This window comes from Vombatus ursinus, unplaced genomic scaffold, assembly GCF_900497805.2.
Source record: "Vombatus ursinus unplaced genomic scaffold, bare-nosed wombat genome assembly UNPS02014945.1, whole genome shotgun sequence".
NCBI lineage: Eukaryota > Metazoa > Chordata > Mammalia > Diprotodontia > Vombatidae > Vombatus > Vombatus ursinus.
This window is the reverse complement of record NW_020954723.1, coordinates 7,214,934-7,230,743: the sequence shown is the minus strand read 5'-3', so window position 1 is coordinate 7,230,743 and position 15,810 is coordinate 7,214,934. Positions and strand designations below refer to the sequence as shown.

Sequence of the window (15,810 nt, the reverse complement as noted above, 5' to 3'; positions counted from 1 at the left end):
CTATTCCACCTACCTTTAAGGAAAAATTTGCCTCCTTGAGGTATGATCTCTAGTTCATCTTGATGCTTTGTGCATTTGGCCATGGGTCTTATATTGCTTTCTTGAATTTAGGTACCTGTGAATTTCTGAACATCTCTACTTTTTTCCTATACTTTAGCCACTTTCTATGGAATCTAACTCTATATAGATATACATAGGCACTTTTAATTTTTTAAACAGTATTTTATTTTTTCCCAATTATATATCAAGACAATTTTTAGCATTCATTTTTACAAGATTTTGAGTTCCAAATTTTTCTCCCTTCATTCCTCTTCTCCCCTTGTTTTAAAATGGTAGACAATTTGATGTAGGTTATATATGTGCCGTTATGTAAAATGTATTTCCATATTAGTCACAGTTGTGAAAGAAGAAACATCACAAGGGGGAAAAAACATGGAAAAAAAAGTAGGTGAAAAAAGTATGTTTTGATCTGCATTTAGAATCTATCATTCATTATCTGGATGTGGATAGCATTTTCCATCATGAGTCCTTTGTACTTGTTTTGGATCATTGTGTAGCTGAGTATAGCAAAGTCGCTCATAGTTGATCATCACACAGTATTGTGGATACTGTGTACAGTATTTTCCTGGTTCTGTTCATTTCACTTTGCATCAGTTTATACAAGTCTTTCCAGGTTTTTCTGAGATCTGCCTGTTCATCATTTCTTAAGGGACAATAGTCTAATTCCATGACATTCATATACCACAGCTTGTTCAGCTATCCCCTAGTTTATGGGCATCCCTTCACTTTCCAATATTTTCCCCCATGAAAAGGGCTGCTTTAAATATTTTTGCACGTCTAGGTCGTTTCCCCCTTTTTATGATCTCTTTGGGATACAGATCTAGTTGTGATATTGCTGGATCAAAGGATATGCACAGTTTGGTTGCCCTTTGATCTGTTTGTTTGGTTTTTTGGTTTTGGTTTTTTTTTTTTAATTTTAAAACCCTTTTGATTAGATTTTCAAGATTCCAGGGAAATATATATTTTAGTAGCCTTTATTAGGTACTCTCCCCATTCCTTATCAATGGCCTGTGTTTTAAACCAAGTACTAGCAATCCAAATCCCATCCTTAGGTACTTGACTTTTTAACCAGTTAATCACTTTATGAATTTGCCTTTTCTTCTAAACAGTTCTTGTCTATTCAACAAATATTTATTAGATACTTGCTGATTGCTAAATGCTAGGAGACAGATAAAATGAAGTTCCTGCCCTCAAGGAGCTTATATTCTACAAGAGGAAAAGAGTATGTACACAGCTCAATATATAAATATTTAATACAAGGTGAATGCAAATTTATTTTTAGGGAGAGAATAATAACAAGTTGAGTTTCAAGAATGGTCTTCAGTAGGAGGTGGCTTGTGAACTGAACCTTGAAAGTAACTAGAGATTTCAGAAGGTAGAGGTAAGGAGGAAGAGCAAAAGGAAATATCATATATAGCCTGTGCTGTAGGAGTATCAAGTTGGCAGCTATAGTGGTCATGTGAGTGGGGAGATATGGTCTAGGAAAGTACAGGAGTATGTAATGCCTGGAGTTTGCAGAGGAAACAACTATCTGTATCCCTAACACCCTCAATTTCTAATGTAGGACTTCATAATCCTTATCAGTGCTTTCTAGATTTCTTTTGACAGTGTAATTTGTGATCACACAAATCCCCAGAAGTGTGTAGAAGTCATCAGGTTTGACAGGTCCTAGGTAATTGTCTGTCACATTCTGTATATTTATGTTTTATTAAAGGAGTTTCTACTACCACTATAAGTTTTTCATATCTTTCCTATCTTGTATATAATATATCTTGTATAAAATAGCCTGCTGTTTTAAAATTCAAACTTACTGTTTGAGAAAATTGATCAACTCATTAAATGAACTCAGAATTGGACAATGAATTGAGACCATCCAATTACTCCCTTCTACTCACTTGGTAACCTAAGACTCTTAGGCACAGAGGATTAGCTGTATCATGTTTTCATTTCTTCTGGTGTTTACCTAAAAAGGAGTGAAAGCACAAAGGGCCATTTTCCATTAATGAGATGGTACACTTAATATCTAATAGAAAGCACTAATATAATTGAATTGTCATAATGATTATGCAGATGATTTCTACTTCTTCCCTCCCCCTCTTTACAGCAGCACCATTGTGATTTATTATGGAGCTCTGTGGCTCCAAGTTAATAGCATAAAAAAGCCAAAAAGTATAATGAACTCAATACTAATGTTGTATCTTCCTATTTCAGAATACACATCTCTATGGGTGATATAAGGTGAACTATTCTTATAACCAGCCTGGTCCCCAAAGTTTTTCTGGGTTTGAGGAACAGATTGTCCTTTCAAGTTCAAATCTGATTTTATGCCTTTTGGGACCCTTTCTTAATATTATTTAAAATGTTATCTGAGCTTTCATTAAGGTTGCACAGTAAGAAAAAACATCATTTTGTCCTATTTGTATTAGTTAAATGCTTAATATCTGTCTTAATTTGTTGGAAGATAGAATTATCTTATCAGTAACCCTTATCCATTATAAATTTCTGTTTGTCTTCCTTGATTTTTTGTAATTTATTTTTATGTAATTTTTTTTAGTTATAAATCATTAAAACAGTAAAGATTTATTCTTTCATTACAGCCCAAGACATCCAATTGGAGAACATATAGAATGAAGGAAAAAATTATTTCTCCCCAGAACTTCCAGGGTAACTTGGCCTGGGAGAAAGTTAAAGAAGATGTTCTTCACTACCCATTATCAAGGTAAAGTTTTCAGAATAATTTCACTTATTCTACATCTTCATATTTTATCTTCTCTTAAGCTTTAAGACTTATTAAATATTGTCATCACATATCATTATAAATTCCCTTGTCTAGAAGCACATTCTGACACAGTAAAATTTCATTTTAATGTGCTATTTTAATGAAACTAGCCATTGTACAAAAATAAAATGATCAGTAAAAATTTAATTGATGATTATGAGCTTTATATAAATGAAATATTTTAGTACATTTTGTATAACCTAATTCATTAATGAAGGAAAAATTCAGTTCAACAAATATTTGTAAAGCACCTATTAGGATCAAAGCACTGTCTGAAATAAACAGAACATTAGTGCATTCCATTATTAAGGATAGGACGGGGACTAGACCTGCAATTTCATTGATATAGTAAACTCTCAGATGAGGAAATTTCATCTACCAAAGTAGACTGGCTCCTTCTCTTCAATTGAAGTCACAGAGAGATTCCTAAAGCCCTACAATTGTACATAGATGACATCGCCACAGTATGTTAGAGGCCAGACTTGAACTCAGGCTCTATGGTCAGCTCCTGGTCCACTATGCCATACTACCTCTCATTCCATTATTATTCTAATAAAGTAGACTATTTGTCTATAACATTTTAGAGTCAATTACCAATTTTCAACTTCCTAAGATATCCAAATGATCTAAATACAGTTTGTAAAAGTGGTGTTCTCCATATGATAAACTCCCCATTTGAGAAGTAATATTTATGGCTTCAAATGTAGTACATGCTAAGACACCCAGAACTCTCTCCCCATAGATCATGATGACATGTTGTTATTGTACTCATTCTCTCTGCTTTTAACATTTAGTAGGTTTAAATTTGTCATATATTTCTGTGTTATCCTTAGTCACAGCATCTAAATGAAAAGCAAGTTGGAGGCTAAAGTTGAGGGAAGAAAATTACACATACCTTATATGGCTCTCTTTTAAAATATTGTGATAGATTTTTTTTCTTACAAATGCAAAGATGGCTCTTACTCTCACCTATCATGATGTTCTATCATGAAATATAGGTGACCCTGGGTTCTTCAAGACAATCCTAATAGAGTACAAACTCAAGCAGGGCACACTAAGCTTCAGGTATCCATCCAGTAACTGTTTGGCTGTCCGTAAATTTTCACCAGAAGGTTGACTACCAGGTGATGATGAGAGAGTTTTCAAATCAGTTAGAAAAGATGCATTTGAAGGAGCAGCTAGGTGGCGCAGTGGATAGAGCACTGGCCCTGAAGTCAGGAGGACCTGAGTTCAAATGTGGCCTCAGACCAAACACTTGACACTTACTAGCTGTGTGACCCTGCGCAAATCACTTAACCCCAATTGCCCAAAAAAAAAATGCATTTGAAGCTCCAAATGGTGTGTTCAGGGCAGTGGGAGTATATCATACCCCCTTGATTTCTCAGGTTCATGACAATCAAGTATTCACAGAATTCTATATTCGGATAGTCAGTAATCACTTATTAAGTACTGTGCCAGGCACTTTACTACGTGCTGGAAATAAAAAGACAAAACCAAAATAGTACCTGCCCTCAAGAAACTTACACTCTATTAGATGAAACAGTATACATGTATAAATAAATACACAGTACATATGATATAAATGCAAATTTATGTCATAAATACAAGGCAGTTTTTATGAGGAGATGTAGTACCAGATGGGGGAGGAAGGATAAGGAAAGGCTTCATGAGGTATGAGGGAGTGCTTAATCTGAGCTTTGAAGGAAGCTAGTATTTCTAAGAGCTGGAAATGAAGAAAGTTTATTTTAGGCATGAAATATAGCCAATGCAAAGGCATGAAGACTAGACACATTTTTCTATGAATGGAGGGGAAATTTTGTATTCTACATCTATTTAACCCAAAATTTAAAAAGTGAAATATTAATTTGTGTATATTTTTTGGAAGTGTAGAAATTAGATAATATTGACATAGCTCAATAATCTTAACATTTACCAGAATGACTACCTCAAAACTCAGAATCTATTCTACTCCTTTGGTAGCCCAAGACTGGTAGGAAGATTAGTTGTATCACAGCTTCATTTTTTCTGGTATTTCCCTGAAAGAAGTAAAGGAACAAAACACTATAAGAAAAGACAGTATCTTCTGTAGCATCTAGCACAGTAATAAGACATGTCAGCGATCACTAAATATATACTAAAATGAATGTTGATTGGATTAATACATAAGGAAACTGTTTACTATTTATCACTGTAAAGAGAACTGTATTTGTTTAAATATTTTCAATTTTTTTTGTGTGTCTGTAGAGCATCCATTCCATATTACCTGCAGCGTACTCCAGTGAAAAAAATCCAATCTGAGTATGTCCCTTTTATCCCATTGTTTTGTAAGAGAAAAATTGTCTTTAAATTACCTAGTCATAATATGAATAGTATTTTAACTGTTAAACATTAAGTTCATTTACAAATAAACTTAAGTAGTCCAGCCCAGAACTTGTAAATACAAGAAAAATATCCAAAATATTATTCTGAAATAATTACCTATTTCCTAACTTTTTCCAAAAGCTGAATTTCTGTTATTGAAGAATTTTGTGTTGGTTTCCCAGTTATGTCCATAATCCTTGATTTTGTGATTTCAATCCTTCTCTGAAGAAACCAAGAATTTTTCCTAAACAGAAGTTACACTTTTGTATGTTATAATAATGAGGAAGAGCCATAGATAAATACAGTGTGTTTGAGTTATGTTAAATATAAATGAAAAATTATTTGTTATAAGAGAAAGCTTCCAGGGTGAGGGGAGGAAGAAGGGGGAAGAGATAAAGGAGAATTCAAAGATTAATAAAACATTTCAACAAAAAAATTTTTAATGTAAATGAAGATTCCCAACAACTTCTTTAAAATCAGTAGCTCTTTATAGATACTGTTTTATTTTCAATTAAGAGTTCCATTTTTATTAAGAAAAAAAATGAGAGCTATATATTCTTATTTGCATCAAACTTATTGTCTAAACTTTAGTCATTTTTTTCTGCCTCACTTTACTTTCTGTAAAACTAAGATGTTAGTATCTCACAAAGTAGGGCCACTTGTCATTTCATTCATTCAGATGAGGTGCTTTAAAATAGTTGAATGACATTAAAATACATAATTAAAAATATTGATTTGGTAATTTTAGGAATCATAAGTTATCATTTCTGTTTCTATTCTATAACAACGAGTTGCTCATTAACAATATCTTCTTGTACTTGGTATAGTGGAAAGAGCACTGACCTGGGAATCAGGAGATAAAGGATTTAAGTCCTGGCTGTGTCACTGTGTAATCTTGGATAAATCACTTTACATCTCTGAGCTTCTTCAATCAATCAATAAACATTTATTAAGCACCTACTATGGGCCAGTCACTATGCTAAGCATTAGGAATACAACAAGAGGCAAATGACAGTCCCTACCCTCAAAGAGCTTACAATCTACTGGGAGAGACAACTTGTCAACAAATATATACAAGCTGTATACAAGATAAATAGGAAATAATTAACATATGGAATTAAAAGGGATTCAGGAAGGCTTTCTGTAGGAAACAAGGTTTTGATTTGGAATTTAAAGGAAGCCAGAGAGGTCAGTAGTTGGGGCAGAGGAGGGAGAGTATTCCAGGCATGGGGGACAGCCAAAGACAATGCCTGGAGCCAAGAGATGGAGTTTCTTGTTCATGGAACACAGGAGGCTGGTGTCATTGGATTGAAGAGTGTATGTGGGTGGGGGTAGTAAGATATAAGAAGACTGCAAAGGCAGGAGGGGGCTAGGTTATGAAGGGCTTTGAATTCCAAACAGAGCATTTTGTATTTGCTCCTGGAAGCAATAGGGAGCCACTACAATTTATTGAGTGTGTATGTTGGGAGATTGGTGAGGGGAGTGTTGGGGGCTTGACATGGTTGGACCTGTGCTTTAGGAAAATTACTTTGGTGGCTGAATGAAGGACAAATTGGAGTGGTGAGAAACTTAAGGCAGGCAGACCCACCATTAGACTAATGCAATAGTCCAGGAGTGGTGACAGTGTCAGGAAAGAAGGGGGCATATTTGACAGATGTTGCAAAGGTGAAAGTTTGTAAAAGTTTCGATTTCCTCATATGTAAAATGAAGGGGTTAGACAAAATAATATCTGAGGTCTCTTCCAACTCTTAACATTTTGTGGATCTACTTGTTCAGTAGCAAGTTTAATTGTTATCTTTGTGTTAATTCAAACTCCTTTTTTTTGCAAATTAAAGTCACACATTTGCTATAATTTTCTTGTAATTTCTCCATTTGGAGCATTGATAGTTTACAAAATACTTTCCTCACAACAACTCTATGAGATAGATAGTAGAAGAATCATAATTCTCATTTTATGGGTGAGGAAACCAAGGATCAGAGACTTAAAGTGAATTGCCCATGGCCATGTCATAAATGCTTGAACTCAGCTGGGTTTTTTATTTTTAACCCAGTGCTTTTTTTCCTGATACTCTACACTGGCTCTTGATAGTTGTTAAACTACAAATATATAACACCCTAATGTATTTATTTATACAACTCTCTTTATCATGAATTGCTTCCATGTGGATTTTACCTCATTTTTAAAACGAGAAAGGAAATCACAGGAAAAAGGAGAATTTTCTCCGTTTATCTATTTCATTCTTCCTTGTACTTTCCTACTAAAGGCCACAAATCATTCCTTGCATATAGGTACTGGACATACTCAAGAGCCAAAATAAGTTTTGAGAACTGATTAAAAGCCTTTACACAAAGAGATCAAATGTTAACTTCCTAGAATATAAGTCACATACCTGGACTTTACTTGTACAAGCAATCCCATTCCATCCTGTTTCCTGCAACAGGTTGCCCCTTCTGTCATCTTCACTTTCCCTCTTCAGTTTCTCCCTACTGGCTTCTTTCCTGCTGCCTACAGATGTTTGTGCCATGTCTCCCCAGTGCTGAAAAAAAAACAAAAACCCTCACTTGACTTTTCCGTCCCCTCTAACATATTGTCTTTTATCTCTTCTACCTTTTGTGGCTAAACTCTTGGAGAAGGCTGTCTACAATAGGTGCCTTCACTTCTCTTAATCTGTTCTCAACCTCCCTACAATCCAGCCTCATCATTTCACTGAAACTCTCTCTTCAAAGTCACCAGTGATCTCCTGATTGTCAAATCCAATAGCTTTTTATTAACCTTCAGTCTTCTTGATCTCTCTCCAGTCTTCAGTATTGTTAATCACCCTCTTCTCCTTGACACTCTCTTCTTTTTTTTTTTTTTTTCAGCAATTTTAGTCATTTATTACCACATATCTGGTCAGTGTCTGGTATATGCCAAACACACTATTGGACAGGTTGGTATAGTGGGGGAAAAATTGTACTCAGAGTTTTTATAGACTCAACTTCTAATTTTCTTTTTTTGCTAGTATTTTATTTTTCCCAGTTACATGTAAAAACAATTTTAACATTCACTTTTAAAACTTTGAGTTCAAATTCTCTCCTTTCCTCCCTCCCCACCCCCTCAGTTGAGAAGGCAAGAAATTCCATATCGGTTATACATGTATAGTCATGCAAAACACTTCCATCATAGTCATATTGTGGAAGACTAACTATATTTCCCTCCATCCTAATTCCCCTCCTGTTTATTCTATTCTATTCTTTCCTTTCACCCAGTCCCTCCTTAAAAGTGTTTTGCTTTTGACTTCCCCTCCCCCAATCTGCCTTCTCTTCTCTTATCCCCTTTCCCTGCCTACTTTCCTGTAGGGTAAGATAGATTTCTTTACCCAATTGAGTGTGTATGTTATTCCCTCTTTGAGATGAGAGTAAGGCTCACTCACTCCCCCCTCTTCTCCTCCACTGTAAAAGCTTTTTCTTGCCTCTTTTATGCGAGATAATTGACCCCATTCTACCTGTTCCTTTCTCCCAGTACATTCCTCTTACTCCTTAATTTTATTTTTTAGATATTATCCCTTCATATTCAACTCATACCTGTGCCTTCTGTCTATATATATTTCTTCTAACTACCCTAATAATGAGAAAGGTCTTATGAGTTACAAATATCATCTTTCCATGTAGGAATATAAACAGTTTAACTTTAATAAGTCCCTTATGATTTCTGTTTCCTGTTTACCTTTTCATGCTTCTCTTGAGTCTTGTATTTGAAAAGTCAGATTTTCTATTTAGCTCTGGTCTTTTCTCAAGAATGCTTGAAATTCATCTATCTCATTGAATATCCATTTTTTCCCCTGAAGGATTATACTCAGTTTTGCTGGGTGGGTGATTCTTGGTTTTAATCCTAGTTCCTTTGCCCTCCAAAATACCACATTCCAAGCCCCCTGATCCTTAATGTAGAAGCTGCTAAATCTTTTGTTATCCTAATTGTGATTCCATGATATTTGAATTGTTTCTTTCTATCTGCTTGCAATATTTTCTCCTCAACATGAGAACGCTGGAATTTGGCTAAAATATTCCTGGCAGTTTTCAGTTTGGGATTTCTTTCAGGAGGTGATCAGTGGATTCTTTCAGTTCCTATTTTATCCTCTGTTTCTAGAATATCAGGGCAGTTTTCCTTGATAATTTCTTGAAAGATGATGTCTAGGCTCTTTTTTTTAATAATGACTTTCAGGTAGTCCAATAATTTTTAAATTATCTCTGCTGGATCTGTTTTCCAGATCAGTTATTTTTCCAATGAGATATTTCACATTATCTTCTATTTTTCCATTCTTTTGGTTTTGTTTTATGAATTCTTGATTTCTCATAAAGTCATTAGCTTCCATTGCCTCCATTCTAATTTTTAAGGAATTATTTTCTTCAGTGAGCTTTTGGATCTCTTTTACCATTTGACCTAGTCTATTTTTAAGGTGTTATTCAGTATTTTTTTGTGTATCTCCTTTACCACCTTGTTGACTCTTTTTTCATTATTTTGTTGCATCACTCTCATTTCTCTTCCCAATTTTTCCTCCACCTATCTTACTTGATTTTCAAAATCCTTTTTGAGCTCTTCCATGGCCTGAGGCCAGTTCTTGGAGGCTTTGGATATAAGAGCTTTGATTTTGTTGTCTTCTTCTGAATGTGTGTTTTGATCTTCCTTGTCACCAAAATAAGTTTCTATAGTCAGAGTTTTTTTCCATTGTTTGCTCTTTTTCCCAGCCTATTACTTGACTTTTTAACTCTGTGTTAAGGTAGAGCTCTGCAGCTGTTTTCAGAGATACTTCTAGTGACCTGTAAGTTTTCAGTTCTTCCAAGGTGTTGATGATCTAAGGAGAGGTGTTTGCTCCTCTCCTGGCCTGTGCTGCGGTCTGTGAGAGACCGCAAGCACTCTTTTCTGATCTGGAACTGTGAGGAGGGTCCCCTCTCCACTGTTGCTGCAAGTTCTGCTATGCTAGTACTCCTCCTTGCCCCAGGGCTGCAATCCAGATCTAAGTATGGGCAAAGCAATAGAGTCCTGCCTCAAGCAAAGAGACCCCTGTAATCTCCTTCTGACCAGTTGCTCGACCTTCTAACTATCTGTGGGCTGAGAGCTCTGGAAAGCAACTTCTGCCGTTGCTATTTTAGTTGCTCCCAAGGCCTGCTTTTGATTTGGGGCCAGGGTTATGCTCCACAGTCTGTGTTAGACTGTGTTCTTCTCTCACCTAGGTCCAGCAGACCTTTCTTGCTGACCTTCTCAGTTGTCTTTGGCATCTGGGGACTGAAAAGTCTGGAAGCCACCACTGCTGTCAGTGATTCGGTTGCCCTGAGGCCTGCTCTGGGTTTGCTGGGGCCTAGTCTGTGCTGGCATGGCCTATGCTGGACTGTGCTGCTCTCTCACCCTGGTGCGAGAGCACCTTTCCTATTGACCTTGCAAATTGTCTTGGGCTGGAAATTTGTTTCACTCTGTGTTTTTGTGGGTTCTGCTGCTCTAAAATTTGTTTACAGTCATTTTTAAAGGTATTTGGAGGGGTTTGGGGAAGAGCTCAGGCTAGTCCCTGCCTTTACTCTGCCACCTTCGCTCTGCCTCTTGACACTGTCTTCTTTCTAGGCTTTCAGGACACCACTCTCTCCTGGTTTTCCTCCTACCTATCAGACCTCTCCTTCTCCAAGTCCTTTGCTGGATCCTCATCCAGTTACACCTACTAATCTTGGGTGTCCCACAGGGCTCTATCCTGGGTCCCTCTTTTCTTCCTTGTCTGTACTACTTCAACTGGTGATCTCATCAACTCCCTTGGATTTAATTATTATCTCTATGCTGATGATTCTCAAATCTACTTGTCCTGCCCTAACCTTTCTGCTGACCTCCAGTCTCACATCTCTCTTTCAGACATCTCAAACTCAACATATCCAGACTGAACTCATTATCTTTTCCCTCAAGGCCTCTATCCTCCCAAACTTCTGTTACTCTCAAGAGCACCATCATCCCCCCAGTCCCCTAGACTCACAATTTAGGTGTAATCTTTGACTCCTCACTATCTTTCATCCCCTCATATCCAATCTGTTGCCAAGCCCTCTTGATTTCACCTTTGCAATATTTTTCAAATATACTCCCTTCTCTCCTCTGATACTGCCATCACTCTGAAGCAGGCTTTCATGTCCTAATGCTTGGACTATTACAATAGTCCACTGGTGGTCAGCTTCCCTCAAGCCTCCAATCCAGACTGTCCTCCATTCAGTCACCAAAGTCATTTTCCTATAGCACAGATCTCACCATGTCCCCTCCCTACTCAGTACATTTCAGTGGCTCTATATGGCCTCCAATATCAAATGTAAAATCCTCTGTTTGAAATTCGTAGTCCTTCATAACCTAGCCTGCTCCTAGCTTTCCAGTTATACCTTACTCCCCACCACGTACATTCAATCCAGTGACACTGGTTTCCTGGCTGTTCCACAAACAAGACACTCCATCTTTCAGCTCTGGGCATTTTTCTCTAATTGTCCCCCATGCCTGGAATGCTCTCCCTCCCCAACATTGCCTGCTGGCTTCAAGTCCCAACTAAAATTCTACCTTCTACTACAAGAAACCTTTCCCATCCCCTCTTAATTATTCCCAATTGTACATATTTGTGTGCTTGTTGTCTCCCTCATTAGATGGTGAGCTCCTTGAGGACAGAGGCTGTCTTTTGTCTCTTTGTATCCCCAGCACTAAGCACATAGTAGGTGCTTAATAAATGTTTGGTGATCGATTTCAAAAAAAAAAGAAAGAAATATAAGCCATAGAATAAAAAATTTGATGTTGAAAGGGATCTTAAGATATTTTATCCAACAAAGAAACTAAGGCTCAGAGAGGTGACTTTCTCAGGGTCTTACACATAGTAAGAGTCAAGTTGTTAACTCATGTCCTCTTCTTCCTGGTCCAGCACATTTTCCACTATTCCAAATGGTGAAATCCACATCAGATTTTTTTATCTTCATAAATAGCTCTCCCTCTGACCCAAAACCTCCCCTTCACTTTTTTTTTTCCTACAAGCATTTTTAACTCGTAAAAACAGACATGAGAAATTAGAAAAGTCACTAATGGGAAAGGATTCCGTAAGTGAAGCTGCTACTTGAAAAGATAATCACAGAAGTAGACTATATATAGTGGGGCAGAAAGACCCTAACAAGATACAAAGTTAGTAAGTTGGCTAAACTTTGGTAATACAAAGGCAAGATGAGTACATTCGAATGAGGGAGATAGCGTGCTATGTTATATACTATGTACAGAAAAGGTGTACATATAGTGTAAATGAAAGGTAGAAAAGTTCCTTCTCTTTCTTCAGAATAAACAAGGATAAACAGTTTATATGTGATTTTTATATTGCCTGTACAGAGAAGAAGAACTCCTATATCTGAGCTTCATTGAAGATGTAACGGATGAAATTCTGAAACTTGGCTTATTTTCTAACAGGTTAGATTTTTATTATGGTAATAAATGTATCCAGCTGAACAAATAGTAATGTTATTTTTGAAGCATTTCCAAAAATACGTTGGCTAAATGTTAGTACTGCTCAAATTAAGAATGCATCCTGCTTTTCTGTGCATAATTCATCATCTACTGTGTACTTTATAAATTGGTTTGTTTTTAGGGAGATATCTATTGTTTCACAGAGAGATGTGTCAGTTAAGATATATAATAATCTGTTTAGTAGCCTGGCAAGATTGGAATTTGTGAAAATTATCACTTAAAAAGAAGCATCATCCTTTCTACCAAGTGAAGTTTTCTAGCCTTTCTCTAATAAAAATAATCAAATGATGGGGCAGCTAGGTTGTGCAGTGGATAGAGCACCAGCCCTGAAGTCAGGAGGACCTGAGTTCAAATCCAGCCTCAGGCCAGACACTTGACACTTACTAGCTGTGTGACCCTGGGCAAGTCATTCAACCCAATTGCCTTAACAAAAAATTTTTTTTTAAATAATCAAATGATAATGTAAGTGGCATGTAGATGTAATTCTGTTTCTAGGAAAACTTCATTAAGGATATGGCATTTGAGCAGGGTTTTGAAAGCTTTCTACAGTTGTAGATGCCCAGGTAATTTTAGGTACAAAGAACTATGTGGGAGTTATTTGGGGAACAGTGAGTATTCTAGTTTTACCAAATTTAAAGTATAAAAAGTACAACAATATTAGATAAAACTGGAAAATTAAATTGGGCCCAGATGGTGGAAGGCCTTGAATGCCACACAAGGAATTTTGTCTTTTTTAAAGGGGTAGCAGAAAGTTTTTAAGAAGCAGAGTGATATGGTCAGAGCTGTGCATTAAAAATATTAGTCTTATAGCATTGTATAAGTAACATGGAGGGAAGAGAAATTAGAGGCAGGTTGTCTAGTTGAGAAGACTTTTGCAAAAACTGAAATAAGAAGTATAATGTCACTAGAAATAAAAAGTGTTCCGGTCCTTGCCTAGGCAAACCCAGAAGTGAGGATGGTGGTAAATGCCTTGGTATATCCTACCCTAAATTCCACTTACTGCTCTGTCATACTGGACTTTTAGTATTTCTTCTTGATCTTTTGTTGACAGTTCACTTTTATCTTGACCTCTGGCTTGTTTTCAGTGTATTGATGAATTGAGCACAAACAATTAAAGACAGCATCATCAGGAAGGGAATCTATTGGGGAGATATGGGGTGCTAGAATGTGTGAGATTTTTTTTAATGGGTAAGTTAGGAGAAGCAAGAGGAAGTGGAAGAAGGAAAAGTTTAATATGACCACAAAGTTTTGTGCCTGGGTGACTTGGAAGATGGTTATTACCTTTAGTAGAAATGAAGTAGTCAGAAAGAAGATGATGAATCTGATTCTGGAAATGTTCTGTTTAATTAATATAATTAGTTCAGTTAGTTTCCTGAATATATTTTTTTGCTTTACAACTTGAACATGTAAAATCCATGAGTACTTAGATCTCAACATTGGGAGAAATGTCAGAACAGGGATGAGAAAAACATGAATGAACAATTTCATTAATTAGTAAAACTACTAATAAAGATTAATTTACTAATTACTAGCTATTTTAAAACATTACCAACATAGTTACAAAAACAAAGGCATCTCCATAGTTCTTTCCAATCCTCTTTTTTTAGTTAATATGTGTATGTAAAATGTATACCCAATTGGATTGTGCCTTGTGTGTTTTAAGTTAATTCATTTTGAGACCGTGACTTTTTCTCTTTGTCATTTATAGGGTTTTAGAGAGATTGTTTGAGCGTCATATAGAACAAAATAAACATCATTTGGAGGAGGTTTGTTTTTTATAGTATTACTTTATAAAAATCTGAATAAATTATTTTAAAGGTTTTCTTCTCCCCCTGCCCCCCCACTGCCACTCCCACTTCTACCACCCTCAAGGACCTTTTATAAAACAGTCTTGGGAAAGATTTCAGGGGGAGCTTTCTATTCTTGCAGCTGTCACCTTATTCAGATGATTATGCTTCTTACTAGTGCTGCATATTTCAAGCTTTTGCTTAGACTCTATAGATGAAGAGAGTAAATTAATAAAATCATTTTCTCCTTAATTCTAGAAGAAAATGCGCCATATGCTTCATGTCTTGAAGGTCGATTTAGGCTGCACTACTGAGAAAAAACCTGAAAAACTAAATGGTACCCTTAATATGTCGAATTTGTTTGATTTTGAAAAGCTTGGAACTCCAGGAGAAATACAATTAACAGATGAAAATGAAATCACAGTGTCTCCTTCTAAAATGGAAGAACACCAAAAACCTCTGGATTTACATGATAAAACTCTGGATGCAGATTTGACCTATAAGGAAATGGCATACACTTCCCCAAGCCATACCTCACAGCTCAGCTCTAAAGATAAGTATTCAGAAGACAGTGTTAATGGGCAGGTGATTAGTGAAACAAATCTTGAACTATCAGCACAGTCTGAAGAACCAAGTGTTTCCTACACCACCTCAGACCCAGTATCCCCTACAGAGTCCTCTGAAGAAGGTGATAATGACCTTGAAAAAACAGAGTCTTTAAGTGCTTTGGGCAAAACACACTCAGAAAAGTGCGTTCAGAATTCCATTAAGAAAGATAATGATCATGATGCAAAAGAACCAACTTCCAAACTCACTGAAACAATCAATGAGCAATATCCCTTGGATAACTGTTAGTTAATAAATACTCCAAATGGCTAGCGAATCATTCTTTGTCTCTCCCTCTGTCATATTTTGAAACTGATGAAATTTTTCATGCAAGAGAACAAGTTTTCATAAATGATCTGTATACCAATGTACCACAGTATTCCAAGTAATTGGATGTGAGGGATGGTCTGATGCCAGCTACTGCCAGATGGGGGTTGTGCCAACATGGGACAGAAACTGGGTACCAGAAAGTAACTGGAGCTCTTGCTCCTGAGGCAGAGGCGGTGCTGGGCAGAGTTGTAACGTACTGGGATGAGATCTGGGCTCGGAGAGGTAACCAGAGCTCTCGCTCCCAAGACTGGAGCGGTGCTGGATGGAGCTGTGACAGGCTGGGGAGGAAGCGGGGTACAGGGAAGTGGCTGGAGCACGCGCTCCTGAGGCGAGGACTGTGCCGCTTGGAGGGGGATGACAGAGAACGAGCTCTCTCTGTCTAGCCTCCTTCTTTA

General features: G+C 36.7%; 1 protein-coding gene across 5 annotated transcripts in view; it reads left to right on the top strand.

The window, feature by feature from the left end:
• Window positions 1-15,365, top strand: part of SPATA7 (spermatogenesis associated 7) — a 61,743-nt gene extending 46,378 nt beyond the window's left edge. For 4 of the 5 annotated variants that reach the window (XM_027844636.1, XM_027844633.1, XM_027844635.1 and 1 more), the window contains 5 exons: window positions 2,658-2,779; window positions 5,084-5,137; window positions 12,558-12,635; window positions 14,401-14,458; window positions 14,738-15,365. In XM_027844636.1, the coding sequence (XP_027700437.1) occupies window positions 2,658-2,779; window positions 5,084-5,137; window positions 12,558-12,635; window positions 14,401-14,458; window positions 14,738-15,334 (909 nt within the window). In that variant the 3' untranslated portion in view covers window positions 15,335-15,365. The remainder of the gene's footprint in view (window positions 1-2,657; window positions 2,780-5,083; window positions 5,138-12,557; window positions 12,636-14,400; window positions 14,459-14,737) is intronic. The other variant, XM_027844634.1, reaches the window with a different exon arrangement.
• The last annotated feature ends 445 nt before the right edge of the window (window positions 15,366-15,810 follow it).